Here is a 13,968-nt window from a genome sequence, read left to right on the forward strand (position 1 = left end):
TGCCAGCTGGCCATGTGGGGGTGCTTTCTGATTCATCAACAGCTTTCAGAATAATAATGCACTATAATTGTGGCATTCACTTTTAAATCAATTTTCTAAACGGTTATTAATTAAGAATCATTGAGATTCTGGTATTTAAAATTTGTTTTGTTGAACATTAGTATTTTTAATATATTAAATTTTTTTGTTGACTGAAGAAACTGAAGACTTTGTAATGTAGTAATTCTGGAATGGTTATGACTATTTTAAAAGGAAGGAAGGGCACAGCTCACAACACAAAAGTTGCTTACACTCCACGCATTATGGTTGGATTAGATCACACGTTCATTCATGCTTAGTTTAGTTTTAACAAAATAAATAAAAATAGAGGATAAATAAAGTAAAGAGAGAATTGAGTAATATAATTAAAATTCATATTAAATATAATCGGTGAATTTGAATTGAGTGTGTGTGATAAAATAGAATGGGGATAAAGAAGTGTAAATTTTGGTAGACTTGTGGGGCAAGAAATAATTGTTAGGCTACGGTATATTTGATCCACTGACAAGTTGGTATATATATATATATAGTTTTTGAAAAAGACCCAACCAGTATTCAAACATAGCTTCACAACTTTACTTTCCATTTTTAAGATACCAAAATATACATGTTTATTTTTTTAATTTCATAATCATTCCAATAATTTGTGAATTTGATTTTCTACTTTGACACACCTCACACAAGCTTCTTTTTCCTTCTTCTTTAAGGTCACCGCAACAACTTGCATTTTTCCTCTTTATCTCTGCTTCAGACCAAAGGAAAACACAGAAAGAGACCAAAAAAAGATGAAAGCAAGTTTTTTTATGACCAATCTGTCTCTAGTCGATTAAAGAAAAAAAATGAAACTCTACTTTTACTTATCACAACTCTTTCATTTCATGATTTCATTCTAGAGACTCGCAATAAAGTAAAAATGAAAATCAAGGGAAAAAAACCTGATTTTAGTTTTAGTGATCTTTTTTTATGATTTCATTCTAGAGACTCGCAATAAAGTAAAAATGAAAATCAAGGGAAAAAAACCTGATTTTAGTTTTAGTGATTTTTTTTATGATTTCATTTTTTTTATTTAATTCAAAACAGTTTATTTAAAACGTGATTTTTAGTTTAGGAATAAGAATGACTTATTCTTACTTTATTTAAAGATTTTTTTATCATGATGGGGTTATTTTTTTTTTTTTTACCAAAATGGAGTCTGTTTAAAAAAAATTACAAATTTAGGCAAGTCGTGCCTAATTGGGACGACTTCATATGCAGAAGTCGTTCCAATTAGGCACGACTTCTGCCATGTCATACTAAAGTCATGCCAACTTGGTACGACTTCTGCCCTGTCATACTGAAGTCGTGACAACTTGACACGACTTCTGCCCTGTCATACTGTGCCACGTCATAATTTTTTTAATTTTATTTTTAATTTTATTGTTTATATATTGGGTAGTAAGTTATGTAATGTTAAAAATTATTTTCTTCTCATAATTACGTGTTCTGTAAAATCATTACTTCTCAAGCTATTTATTTTACAAATTCACAACAATAATTCTCTATTTATTTTCCAAATATTATAATTTTTCATTTATCTATTTATTTCCAAATTCAATAACAATTTTCTTCATTTTTTAATTAATCAAATAATCAAGTTATTGTATTACATTACCGTCAAACATGATTCATACACGATTATCCAATTTTTTGTTCCTTAAAACTAACACTCTTAGAAAATTATGTATCAAATTAATTTTTAACATTACATAACTTACTATCCAATATATAAACAATAAAATAAAAAAAATATGACGTGGCAGAAGTCGTGCAGAAGTCGTGCCAAGTTGGCACGACTTCAATATGACGGGGCAGAAGTCGTGTCAAGTTGACACGACTTCAGTATGACAGGGCAGAAGTCGTGTCTAATTGAACGATTTCTGCATATGAAGTTGTGTCGAATTGACACGACTTGCCTAAATTTGTAATTTTTTTTAAACGGACCCCATTTTGGTAAAAAAAAAAAAAATAACCCATCATGGTAAAAAAACCTTATTTAAATGATTATTTGTAATTTATGAATAGGAATTAGTATTGTTAATTCTTGGCTGCGGAACCCACATGAACCATTTTTTTTTCTTGGTTTTATTTTGAGAACAAGTTTTTAGCATTAAAATATTAATTTCTCTACAACAAAAAAATGCGGAAAAGACACATATATATGTGATTTGTTGAAGAGGATATTCATGCACCTCAACCACCTGGTTTTTTTCAGACAGTGGTTTGTAAATATACCAATACATCTAATTTTTTTTTTGTAATGTTTACAATATATTAGGATTTTGTCTCTTCTTTGAAATATTATATCTTATAAAACATAGTGAAAATTTTAAAAAGTAGCCGAGTCTGAGTTTGAGGAACTCGTCTATGGCGTTGCGAAACTGGTTTGTATTTTGTGGTTCACTTAGATATTTTCATTGGTAAAAGTAGGCATGCCACCATCACTATAGTTGCTAAATGAATTCAGACAGAGCAAAAATAGGGACAGAGAATTTTTTTTAGTCGGTTGAGAGTGACACACACCAATCCCATTTCTTCAAAATTACTCCACAATTCTTACATAACTCACTTATTTTATTTTATTTCTGCATTTATTCGGATGATGTATCCACTGATAACAATGTATGGTTAGTATTTTCAGAATTCCACTGAGATTGTAAAGCGACACGGAATCTTCACAAAAACTAAACAAAATAAAAGGTGCCTTCATAGTTAACACACAAAAATATCAAAAAATTAAGCATTTCAGAAATGTATATTTTTAAATTGAATTATTATTCTCAAAATCACACGCTAATATAAGTTCTTATAAGTTCTAGAGTGCATTTGTTGTTAGAAAGAAGTGAATATTAAATCTAATTCAATTTTAAAATAAATAATTTATAAAGTAAGTTTATATTTATTTATATATTATAAAATATTTTAATTTTTAAATCTGTGTGATATTTTTAACATATTCTTTTCATATCAAAATCTTTTGAATTGTGATCTGATAAATTGAATAAATTTTCATTAAATAACTTTATACCATATTAAAATAAGTAGTGAATTTAAGTCTAATTCAATCTTATAAAATAAAATATTATAGTTAAAATAATTCTTTTTATAACATTTTGAAACGATTGAAGCACATAATTTGCTTGGAAGATGTTCACTTTCACATATTGAGCAGCATCACATGTATAATAGTCATTGTAACGTGCATTCAGGGTTCTGGCCTCACCCAAATATGCCCAACTAAAAATTACTTTAAAAATCCAATCATATCCAAATAATTGTTCAAATTTTGCGCACACTTAATGCATATATATGAAGTAGAATATACATTGAACACAAACAAATCAGTGGATTAAAGTTTACCATACATTCATACAAAAATCGTACGGAATAAAGTATAAGATAATATAAAAGAGAAAGCCAAAGGTGGAGAGATACCGAAATCTCATTTTGAATTTTGAGCATCTTTGGGCTTTGTGATTAAAAACGTTGAAGTATATGCATTGAACCACACAAAATAAGAATAGAGGATAGAAGTGTGAGGAAATTGGTATTTAGTTTTATTGGAGAGTGTTTGAGAGAAGCAGTGGCATTGGTGAAGAGTGTTTGAGAGAAGCAAAAAGGAATGTGCGAGGGACAATTGGCATCTTTGGGCATAAAATTTTGTCCCCTTCATTACTGGCTAGATACCACCACACTTACGTGTTTCCTTGCTTGTAATTTGCTGTAATGCACACTATTAGCTGCCCAACAAATCTTCAAAGCTATTATGGTCCCACCCAGCATTGCAAGCTTCATACAAACTAAAACTTCCACTGTTTCTTTACTGCGTCCCAGTAATTTTAGCGTGACTTTTGATGCTTGGTGCTGGTCTTTTCACAAGATAAATAGTTCCAAAATGCTTTTCATCATGACCTGTCAATGGAGGAATGTCAACTTGCCCACATGGATTTTGACACCATCTTTGCCAGACCCAACCGGCCAACGTGGCAAATTTTGTTAGTGCCCTCTCAAAACAAGGTAATTGATAAAAAAAATACAATTTTGTAACAATAATAATTTCAGAAGTATGGAGACTCCTTCTCTGAACTCTTGTCCACCATCATCGATGACTTTTCTGGCGACTCTCATCTCCATATTCTAGCTCCGTCGTCTCCTCGACGAGTTTCTCTGCTACGAGGTCAAGTTGAAAGCTGTTGTTCTCATGGGTCACGACACCTTCCAGATCACCAAGTGAGATCGTCATTGCTGCGCTCGACGTGACGGCGCACCAGGAACAACTCCGCCGCAAACAGCAAGGACCGCGTGCGGTCGATGTCGTGGACGATGGTGCGAAACTGGTCGGCGTCGAAACAGATCCACATAACTCTTAGAACGCTGTCATTTGATGATTCGATTGTTGGAAGACCCTTTGTTGTTGGGTCATATATTACATCAATTATTACTAAGAACCGATATAATATATATATATATATATATATATATATATATATATATATTACACCGGTTGTTACTAAGAATTGATGTAATAGAGCTCTCGTTACTCATTCGCACACAATCTCACTCTGTTACGTTCTACATCAAATGTATTTTAGCGACAGATGGTATCCATATATCAGGACTCTAATTGATAATATATATGTTCTATAGTGTTTTTGGACTTTTGGGCAGAATGTGGTTCTCAGGCCCATCATACTTTTTGCACCTCACCTTTATATAGTTTTCCTTGCAACCTTTTTTAACACTAAGAGTAATATTTTGCTTTCATTACTTTCTCTTCATTCTCTGCGTCTCTGTGTTAGGGTTTCTTATGCTCTTTCTTCTTTCTTGTTTCCTTCAATCTGTGTTTTGTGTTGGCGTTGCATTAGGGTTCCAAGTAGAAGTCTCGGCATGCATCGTTTTCGGTTCATCACACACGACGCGCAACTTATGCTCTTTCTTTTTCCAATAGTAATAAATAAGTTTCCATTTTTTGTCCTAAAGAAAGTAATTTAAGAAAACAAATTAAAAACAAATTAGATGTTGTTTTAACACTTAATCAGGTGAATATTGGATATCCGAATAGATTTGTGGAATAAATTTATATGTAAGGAAAAATTTGGGAATAAGAAAAACAGTTCCTCGTTACTTATAGAAATCCAGTAGTATATGTGAAGTTATGCAGTTGCTCTCATTTTGCATCCAAAGATTCTTTTAAAGAAATGCAAGTTGCTACATGTATACTACACTGAGATACTAGTGGAGTGGTGATTCATGGTGCTTTCATATTTCTTTCAGTGTGTTTATTGAGATAAAATTTGATGGAGAAAAAAAAATGAAAAAAAAGACAAATCAATTAACATCATTATATAATTAATTATATACTATTTTTATAAGATAATCGGTTATCTTTGATACATAAATCAAGTAACACCGTTTATGAGAAAAATAATCTATTATATATGATACGTAACTGAATAACCTATTATCATTGTGTTTTTAAAGAATAATTTATTTATTTATATTAATTATATCTTGTAATATAAAATCTGAAAATTTTTGAAGCATAGAAATTAATATTGATTTCAATTTTTTTACTTTTTATTTTCTTTAATAAATTCATATTTATAAATATATAAAATAAGCCATTTATGTTATTAATTTAAATTTTATAACATTTTGCTAAATATAATAATTTATTTTAAAAAGTATATTTGAATATTAAATTAATTTAAACATATATTATTTATTATTATTATATAAAATATAATATAGAAAATATAATTAATTATATTATATATATAATTAATTATATTATATGTTACACCTATATTATAATCCATTATATATCTATCTATATATATGTATAATATAATTGATAATACAATATAATAAAAATAAAAATAATATTAATAAAATAAAAATATTAAATATTATTAATAAAAATACATAAAAAATATAATATAATGAAAATAGTATAATCATTTATAATAAAAAAATTATGTAACAGTAATATTAATTATAAAAAAAAATTATTTAAATTTAATATAAAAAATATTTAATAATATTATTAATAAAAAATAAAATAATTAATAAAAATAAAAATAAAATTATAATATAATAAAAATAAAAATATTTATTCATAATAAAAATAAACTTATATAGTAATAATATTAATTATAAAAAATTATTATTTAAATTTAAAATTAATTTTAATAAAAGTTTTAATTATAAATATTTAAATATAATTTATTTTATTTAATAATATATATTTTTAACTATATATTTTATTACAACAAGGATCATATTTGAACTCCAGCGACAATTCAGAATTAAGAGTAGTATCAATACTACAACATCAACTTCATAATTTTTACAACTTTTTTTGAATGATAGGTATTTAACTTTATGATTATTATTATTTTTTGAGACATTATTTTAATATAATTTTATTTTTACATACTCTGCATTGTATCGTACTCCATTTAATATTCCTTGCACACATATTTTATGGACTGATTTCACTTTAACTTATATAAAATTGAGTGCATTTTAATTTTTTTCTCACATATTTTATAATTACAAATATTAAATTTTTTTTTAGTATTAAAAATACTTTTGAAAAATTTTAATGTTCCAAAAATTGTACATAATTTTCTTTTTTGAGGTTGGAACATCCTAATTTTTAACCATATATAATAAAATAAAAGTAAAACAAGAAATATATAATTTACATATGAATATATACTATTATCTATTATCTACTATTGTATCTCAAAATATATCTTTTCTTAGGAATTTAATTTTAATATATACACAAAAGATTACAAACAAAACATTCAGAATAAAGACGTACATTTGTTCCTCTGGCTGCTCACTAAGGAGCTTTATCACCTGCAACTTTATCTGCTCCTGTGTAAATTAACACGATTATCACAGATTAAAGAAAACAAACACAAAACAAAACAAAGGATAAGTTAGTTATATAATTTTTTTTATATAATTTCAATTTCAAATTAATAAACATAATTAATCAAAATCTCATACAAATTCTCAAACCGTCAAGTGTCTATTAAAATTCATAATTCATCTTTCACATGTCAGACTTTTACTGACTCATAACACATAGACACTTGACTTTACTTTCGGAAGACTCTCTTATGTTGACTTAGACTCAGAGATCTACATTTGTCATACTATATCACTGTGAAATCTACACAACTATACGCATAAATAATCTGAATATCATCTCTCTCCTAGTATGACAGGGTTAACTCATATAACAAGTCAATTTAGTTATCTTTCAAACAACTTACCCATTCATATGAATCTCTTTCGACTCTCACCACTTGAATAACTTCATCTATATGATTTCATTATCTTAGGAGAGTTAGGATATCTCCTTCTAGACGAATCTCTAGTCAATGCACATTCTAAAAATCTTAACACGGTATTTTCTTTACTGAGAATACTATGTCTTGATTAAAATTCATATTCTGAATCTCACAATATCCAACATCAAACAACCAAATCATACCAAAGTTTAGAATTTCCAAAACACAACAATTCATTTACCAATCATATAAATATCTAATTAACGAATTTTTCAATTAAATATACATAAATTAAAAGTTTACATTATTTATAAGTAAAACTATAGAAAAATAAATAAAACAACCTTTTAAAAGCAAATATAAAATTTTAGTTTTTTTTTATAGAGAGTTTAGCTTGAGCGAGACCCATTCTCGTTCAAGCAAAAATTCTCTCGCTTGAGCGAGATTCAACCCGAGAACACACAAAATTTCATCCTAGGTTTCGCTTGAGAGAGAATGGATCCGAGAGCACCCTATCTTTCATTTTTATTCTCGCTTGAGTGAGATATGCAGAGAAATATGCATAATCCTATTATATTCCTGAATCAATTATCATTCAACTCATAATTTTAATAATCTACACATTAAAAATTGACAATTCTTACTCATTTATGCTTTCTAAATCAAACATCATCTAAAGTCAAACAACCAATTATCATCAAACATCACATTTTAAGTAATTCAACAAACTATACAAATACAATTCAACTCATTTATATGACCATTCAACCATTTTCAATTCTCAATCACAACACTTTCATCAACTTATTCACCTTAAAAATCACTGCATAATATTCAAAATCAACCTTTTCATTCAATATATTACTTTACTCTTAAAAAAGACAATCATGCAAGAACATTCGAGACTGGTGACCACGTCACCTCCATATCCAGATCTTATAGCCTAAGGTTCTATTAGAAATTTAAAACTAGCTTCCATTACCTGAACTTGAGCAGATAGATACCCAATAAGAGCTCCAAATCTACCAAAAGCTTAAAGGTCACTTAACTTGCACCAAAGAATCCTGATCACAAATCTAACTATACCACTAGGATCCTAAGCTAACAGAGACTACTTCTGAATATAAAAGCATCACATGCAAGATTAAACTAAAGGCAAACCTAATAAGATCAAAACTAACTCAAAGGAAAATGAGCCAAAAATGAACTTATTTTATCTAAGATTTTGATCGGGAAATCTTGTAGAGTTCACTGCTAGGAGTCCAATGACGAACTCCGATTGTCAAACTGATGAGCGAGAATGTCATAATTTTAAGGAGAAGACAGAGAAAATGAAAAAGTTTTTAGGAAGATGATGATTCTTTTAAAATGAAACCTAAATAACTGAATTTCTATATTTATATGTTCGGTTAACTTTAATAATATAATATTCCAGTACCATTTTAATTATATCAATTTTACTCTAAAATTATTTTTCTCGGTCCTTACAAAAGTCAATTCTTAGATAGTATTGAAAATAATGTTTTAATTACAAACAACTAGAATGTACAAATAAATAAATTATATTTTTAATTATTTTTAAATGCAAGAAAAAATTGTATTCATTTTTTTATCAATTAAAAAAATATTAAAATATTAAAATATCAATCTTATCTTTTTATCAATTATAAAATATTAAAATTTCGAATTTCAAGAAAACTTTTATAAATTTTTTCTTCATTTCTCTTCACACTTTCCATTTTTTCACCTTAATTCAAATAATCCCACTTTTCTTTTACTCTCTTCTCAAATCAATTATTTTCTATTCCTTCAAATTTTCCCAATCCACAAAAAAACATTAGTTTTGAAAGATGATTTATTTTGAAGGAATACATGCTTTATTTAAAATATGTTTTAGGTTTCACAACGCAATTTATTATATTTTAGAACAAAATATATTATAAAAAAAATAGATCTAGAGCGTATTCTTATCATAATTGTAGATGTCTATGAGTTTAACTCAATGAGTCAAAGTTTCTAATTTTATTGGCACGTGACCTAATATAATAACAATAATAAAAATAAGTACAGATAATGTTCTGATACTAAAATGGGTAAATAAACAAGAAATTGATGAGTAAGAAAATAAATATGAGTATAGAAAAATAAGTTGAAGTGATTACATGCATATTTATGTAAGAGGTTGTAATAAAATAATAAGTTAAAAATATTAACCTATAGCAAGACTACTATGATATAATATTTAAAACTTTGTGTTTAACTTTAATGTGAAATTTTTTCATAACTATGTTATAAACATGAAGTATTTATGACCTTTATTCGTAATTAATTTACACTGAAAGATCTCACTTATTATCTGTAGTGTGGTTTTTTCTTTAAGTTATATATTTTACTTTTTAATCTACAAAATTTGAATGTAAAACTTTATCTAAAATTTCTGAGCTCAGTGTAACTCAAAAACAACGACTTGTTACTTATTCTTCACCCCTCTCTCCATTACATGCACACATATATTTTATAAAATTTAAAATTAAGATAATAACGAAAATATTTCATAATAATATGTAAAATTGGAATAATATGAATTTTGCAACCAAAGCACATAGCCCATATGCTGGAAGGTGGGCTTCCAGTTATAACTGTTTCTGAACTAACAAAAAACAGAAACAGTTTGTACGGGTAATAATAGATGTTCTCTGTTGTCACTCTACAGCAGGGCGTTCTTAGTCAGAAGATCTGGACCGTTGATTGTATTTTCTTTCTGATTTCTTACTGTCGGATTGATGTGGATTAACAGATGGATGGTTGTGATGAGCAGAATCTTGGCTGGAGGTAAAGTTAGTTGGACAGGATCTATCTTTGGCTGTGATTCTTGGCTTGGCGCCTTGGCTAGGCATTACAAAAAGAAGAAGAAGAAGAAGTAAAGCAAAAACACGGTCCGGTTCTTCTCTTCTGAGCACTTCATCATGCCTTCCTTTTCCACTCTCCGGAGATTCTCTCAGTTCACCCAACGCTTCCATACCCTAAATTTCTCCACTTCCTCTTCTCCCAATCCACGTCCCAATTTCAAGTGGGGTTCAGGTTCAACCATTGTTGTAGGCGTAGCCTCTGCTCTTGCCCTTTTATATTGCTACAACCCACCCACTTCACCCTTCGAATTCCCTTTCTTAAACAATGCCCCTCGCAGTTCTTCACCGTCATTCTCTGAAAAATCATCCCTTCCTGAAACTACTCATGGTTTTCTTTTTGGAGGTACCTTTTTTCCTTTCCAAACGATTTACCTCTCCCCCCAAATGTTTTCGTTTAATCTTTACAGCTAGTACTAGAAGACTAAACGTACTTTCTGTTTTCTTGCAGATGCGTACAGAGCCAAGGTTTTCTTCAACTATGAGAAGCGCCTTCGGTTGCATAGTCCACCCCAAAAGGTGTTTTTATCTCTTTTACTTTTCAAGCGCATCATTTTCTTTGTATATATGTATAGCTAGCATGTTGAGACTTGCCTAATTGCACTACCTGCATTCTTGTATAAAACCATTTATGCATAGCCAATTCAAGATAAATAGTTCGATGTTTCTTTAAATTTGATAATTCGAGATATGCTTTTCTCTTTGGAATAATACATTAACACTTCAAGCTACGTTAAAATTTGTGTTGGATTATTCAAATTATGTTGAAATACCAAGAAATGTGATTTTAAATAAATGTTTACGCATTTGACTTAGACGTAGAGAGTTTATTCAAACTCTTCAAATATATTTTGAGGTCAAACAAAGTTGTTTGTATTTGTTTTCACATCAAATACTTGCATGAGTGGCATGTTAAGATCAATAGAATAAAAATGCAAGATCAATAGAATAAAAATGCGTAGAACCTACTATTTTTAATTTATGCTTAATGTCAATCATATATACATTAAACCAAACGTGCACTTTGGATGGCTTTTGTGTTTAATAGAAAATTTTATACTGAGTTTAAGTGTTGACTTGCTTCTGAAGAGAAAAAAATCTAGTGGCTGCACTTCAAAATTAGTTTCAATCAAAATCAGTTTTACAGACACTGAAACGAACAAACATCAAGACTGTAAGACCCTGTTTTAAGAAAGATCTTTATACTGACAAACTCTACTCTTCTGTATTTAAGGTTTTTGAGTACTTTGCATCTTGTCATACTCCAGAAGGAGAGATAGTCATGAAACCTGTGGACCTAATGCGAGCAGTTGTTCCTGTTTTCCCTCCATCAGAATCTAACATAGTAAGAGAGGGATACTTGAAAGGTGAAAGAAGTCCTGGCCATTTGTGTTGTTCCCCTTCGCATTTTTTTATGCTTTTTGATGTAGACAACGATGAACTTATATCCTTTCAAGAGTGAGTTCTGTAACCTGTATTCATTGTGCTTATGGAAGACTTGGACTTTGTTTAGATCAGAGAGTAGGGTGTAAACTAATTATTACCCTCTGTCTTTTTTTTCTCTGTTTACATAATGGTCTCACTTTAACTGGTACAGGTATATCTTCTTTGTAACTCTGCTTAGCATCCCAGAATCAAGCTTCTCCGCAGCATTTAAAATGTTTGACAGGGATAATGACGGGTAAGTGCTCATGCTACCTTCTTTCAATGAATTATCAATCATATTCTGTAGATTACACTAGTAGCCCGTGTTAGTAACTTGGTATGTTGTAAACTGTGATTATTTCTTGCACAATAAGTTACATGTTTAACATTTTTAACCATATGGTCAGTTCTAAACATGCTGGTTGCTAATAATCTGTTAATCATCATATAATTGCTAGTAGACTGTTTATTAATGGCATCAAATCAAAGAGACAAAAAATTATCCTATTACAGTGTCATAATTCTTGTTGCATCTTAAATTTGATTTGATGTTCTTGTGGGTGATAACTCTTCCCATTTTGTTCTTCATTCCTAGGGCCCTTAATTAGTTTTTTCCATTTCCAGAGAGATAGATAAGGAAGAATTCAAGAAAGTGATGCAATCACTGCAATCTCATACTAGACAAGGTGTTCACCATGGGGATGGAAGACGAACTGGTCTAAAGGCCAATGCTTCTCAAGAGAATGGAGGGCTTGTGGAATACTTATTTGGTAAAGATGGAAAGGGACGCCTAAAGCATGATAAATTTGTTCAGTTTATAAGAGACTTGCATGATGAAGTATGTCTCTAGTTGCTTCTTTGCCTTACATATGCAGTTGTGATTTAACCGGATAACTTGAAATGTATTGCTCCTATAACTTAAAAACAACTAGTTTCTAAGTGATAATTATTAGGATCAAATAAGCCTTTAACTTTTTTTTGGATGAGTTTCATTTCTTTATTGACTTTCGATTGATTATCCATGAAGACTAATTATAATATTATGTGTATAGATTGTGAGGTTGGAGTTTGCTCATTATGATTACAAATCTCGAAAAACTATATCGGCCAAGGACTTTGCACACTCCATTGTTGCTTCTGCTGACTTGAGTCATCTAGGCAGGTTGCTTAAACTAGTTGATGAATTGAGCAATGATCCGCGGTTTAAGGATGTACGCATTACATTTGAGGAGTTCAAAAACTTTTCCGAGCTGCGGAAAAAGTTATTACCATTTTCGTTGGCCATTTTCAGTTTTGCTGAAGTACAAGGCCTGTTAACAAGAGATGATTTTCAGCGAGCTGCATCACATGTACGACCTTTTGATTTCTTGCTCATTTCAATAAAAAAATTATTATAGGGGTAACTTTTAGAAATCCTTTATAACAAAAAGAAAAGAGAATCCAGAAATACTGGTGGCTTATCATATATTTTGTATCAATTCTATGATAGAGACTTCACTTTGAATCAAGTTTATAGATTATGTAAAATGGGATATAGGTGTTAGAAAGAGTGCCACAATGTTCTACCTCATTTTGTCAAGAATATGGTGACAAAGTTGAGGATGTGGCGTGGCCTATTTAAAGTGCAGAGTATAACCCAGATTGGAAAACCAACAATTTATCAGTTCTAACTTTTGAATCCCTTTTTCTTTACTTTCAAGTCCTTCATATTCTCATCAATGATTTTGAAACCATCCAGTGGTTGTTATGAATTTGCTTAGAGTGTTTCTGATTTCTTTATACCAACTTCTTAAAATGTCTTTAATAAATTGGTATGTTTTGATTGTTCAATTACAGGTTTGCGGTTTATCTCTCTCGGACAATGTGATTGAGATTGTTTTCCATTTGTTTGACGCAAATGGGGATGGTAGCCTGAGTACAGAGGAGTTTGTTAGAGTGCTACAACATCGAGAAAGAGACATTGCTCAAACCACGGAGACAGGAATCATGGGTTTTTTGTCATGCTGCTGGAAGTGTAGGAACACCTCTCCTTCTTCACGGTTGTTTTCCTGATTTTGGTTTAGGTTACACGCAACACAGCACAGTAGGCAGTGTCCAGAACTGTTAGTTCTTAGACAGTAGACATACCTCAGCTGTGTAAAATTCTTTCAATTTAAAAAAATTTTTTTTTTGGAGAATTCCTGTGAATAATGATTTTCACCTATCTTAAGAATGGTTTGTTGTAAATGTGTAAGCATGTGGTTCAATTAACA

General features: G+C 29.7%; 1 protein-coding gene across 1 annotated transcript; it reads left to right on the forward strand.

Moving 5' to 3' along the window:
- Window positions 1-10,240: 10,240 nt before the first annotated feature.
- On the forward strand, window positions 10,241-13,942 carry LOC137823037 (calcium uptake protein, mitochondrial-like). The gene is made up of 7 exons (XM_068628140.1): window positions 10,241-10,637; window positions 10,743-10,810; window positions 11,526-11,749; window positions 11,889-11,972; window positions 12,341-12,554; window positions 12,769-13,065; window positions 13,553-13,942. The coding sequence occupies exons 1-7, from the start codon at window positions 10,352-10,354 to the stop codon at window positions 13,766-13,768; spliced, it is 1,389 nt and encodes a 462-aa protein (XP_068484241.1). The 5' UTR covers window positions 10,241-10,351; the 3' UTR covers window positions 13,769-13,942.
- Window positions 13,943-13,968: the final 26 nt, after the last annotated feature.

This window comes from Phaseolus vulgaris, chromosome 9 (assembly GCF_000499845.2).
Source record: "Phaseolus vulgaris cultivar G19833 chromosome 9, P. vulgaris v2.0, whole genome shotgun sequence".
In the NCBI taxonomy this organism is placed as follows: Eukaryota; Viridiplantae; Streptophyta; class Magnoliopsida; order Fabales; family Fabaceae; genus Phaseolus; species Phaseolus vulgaris.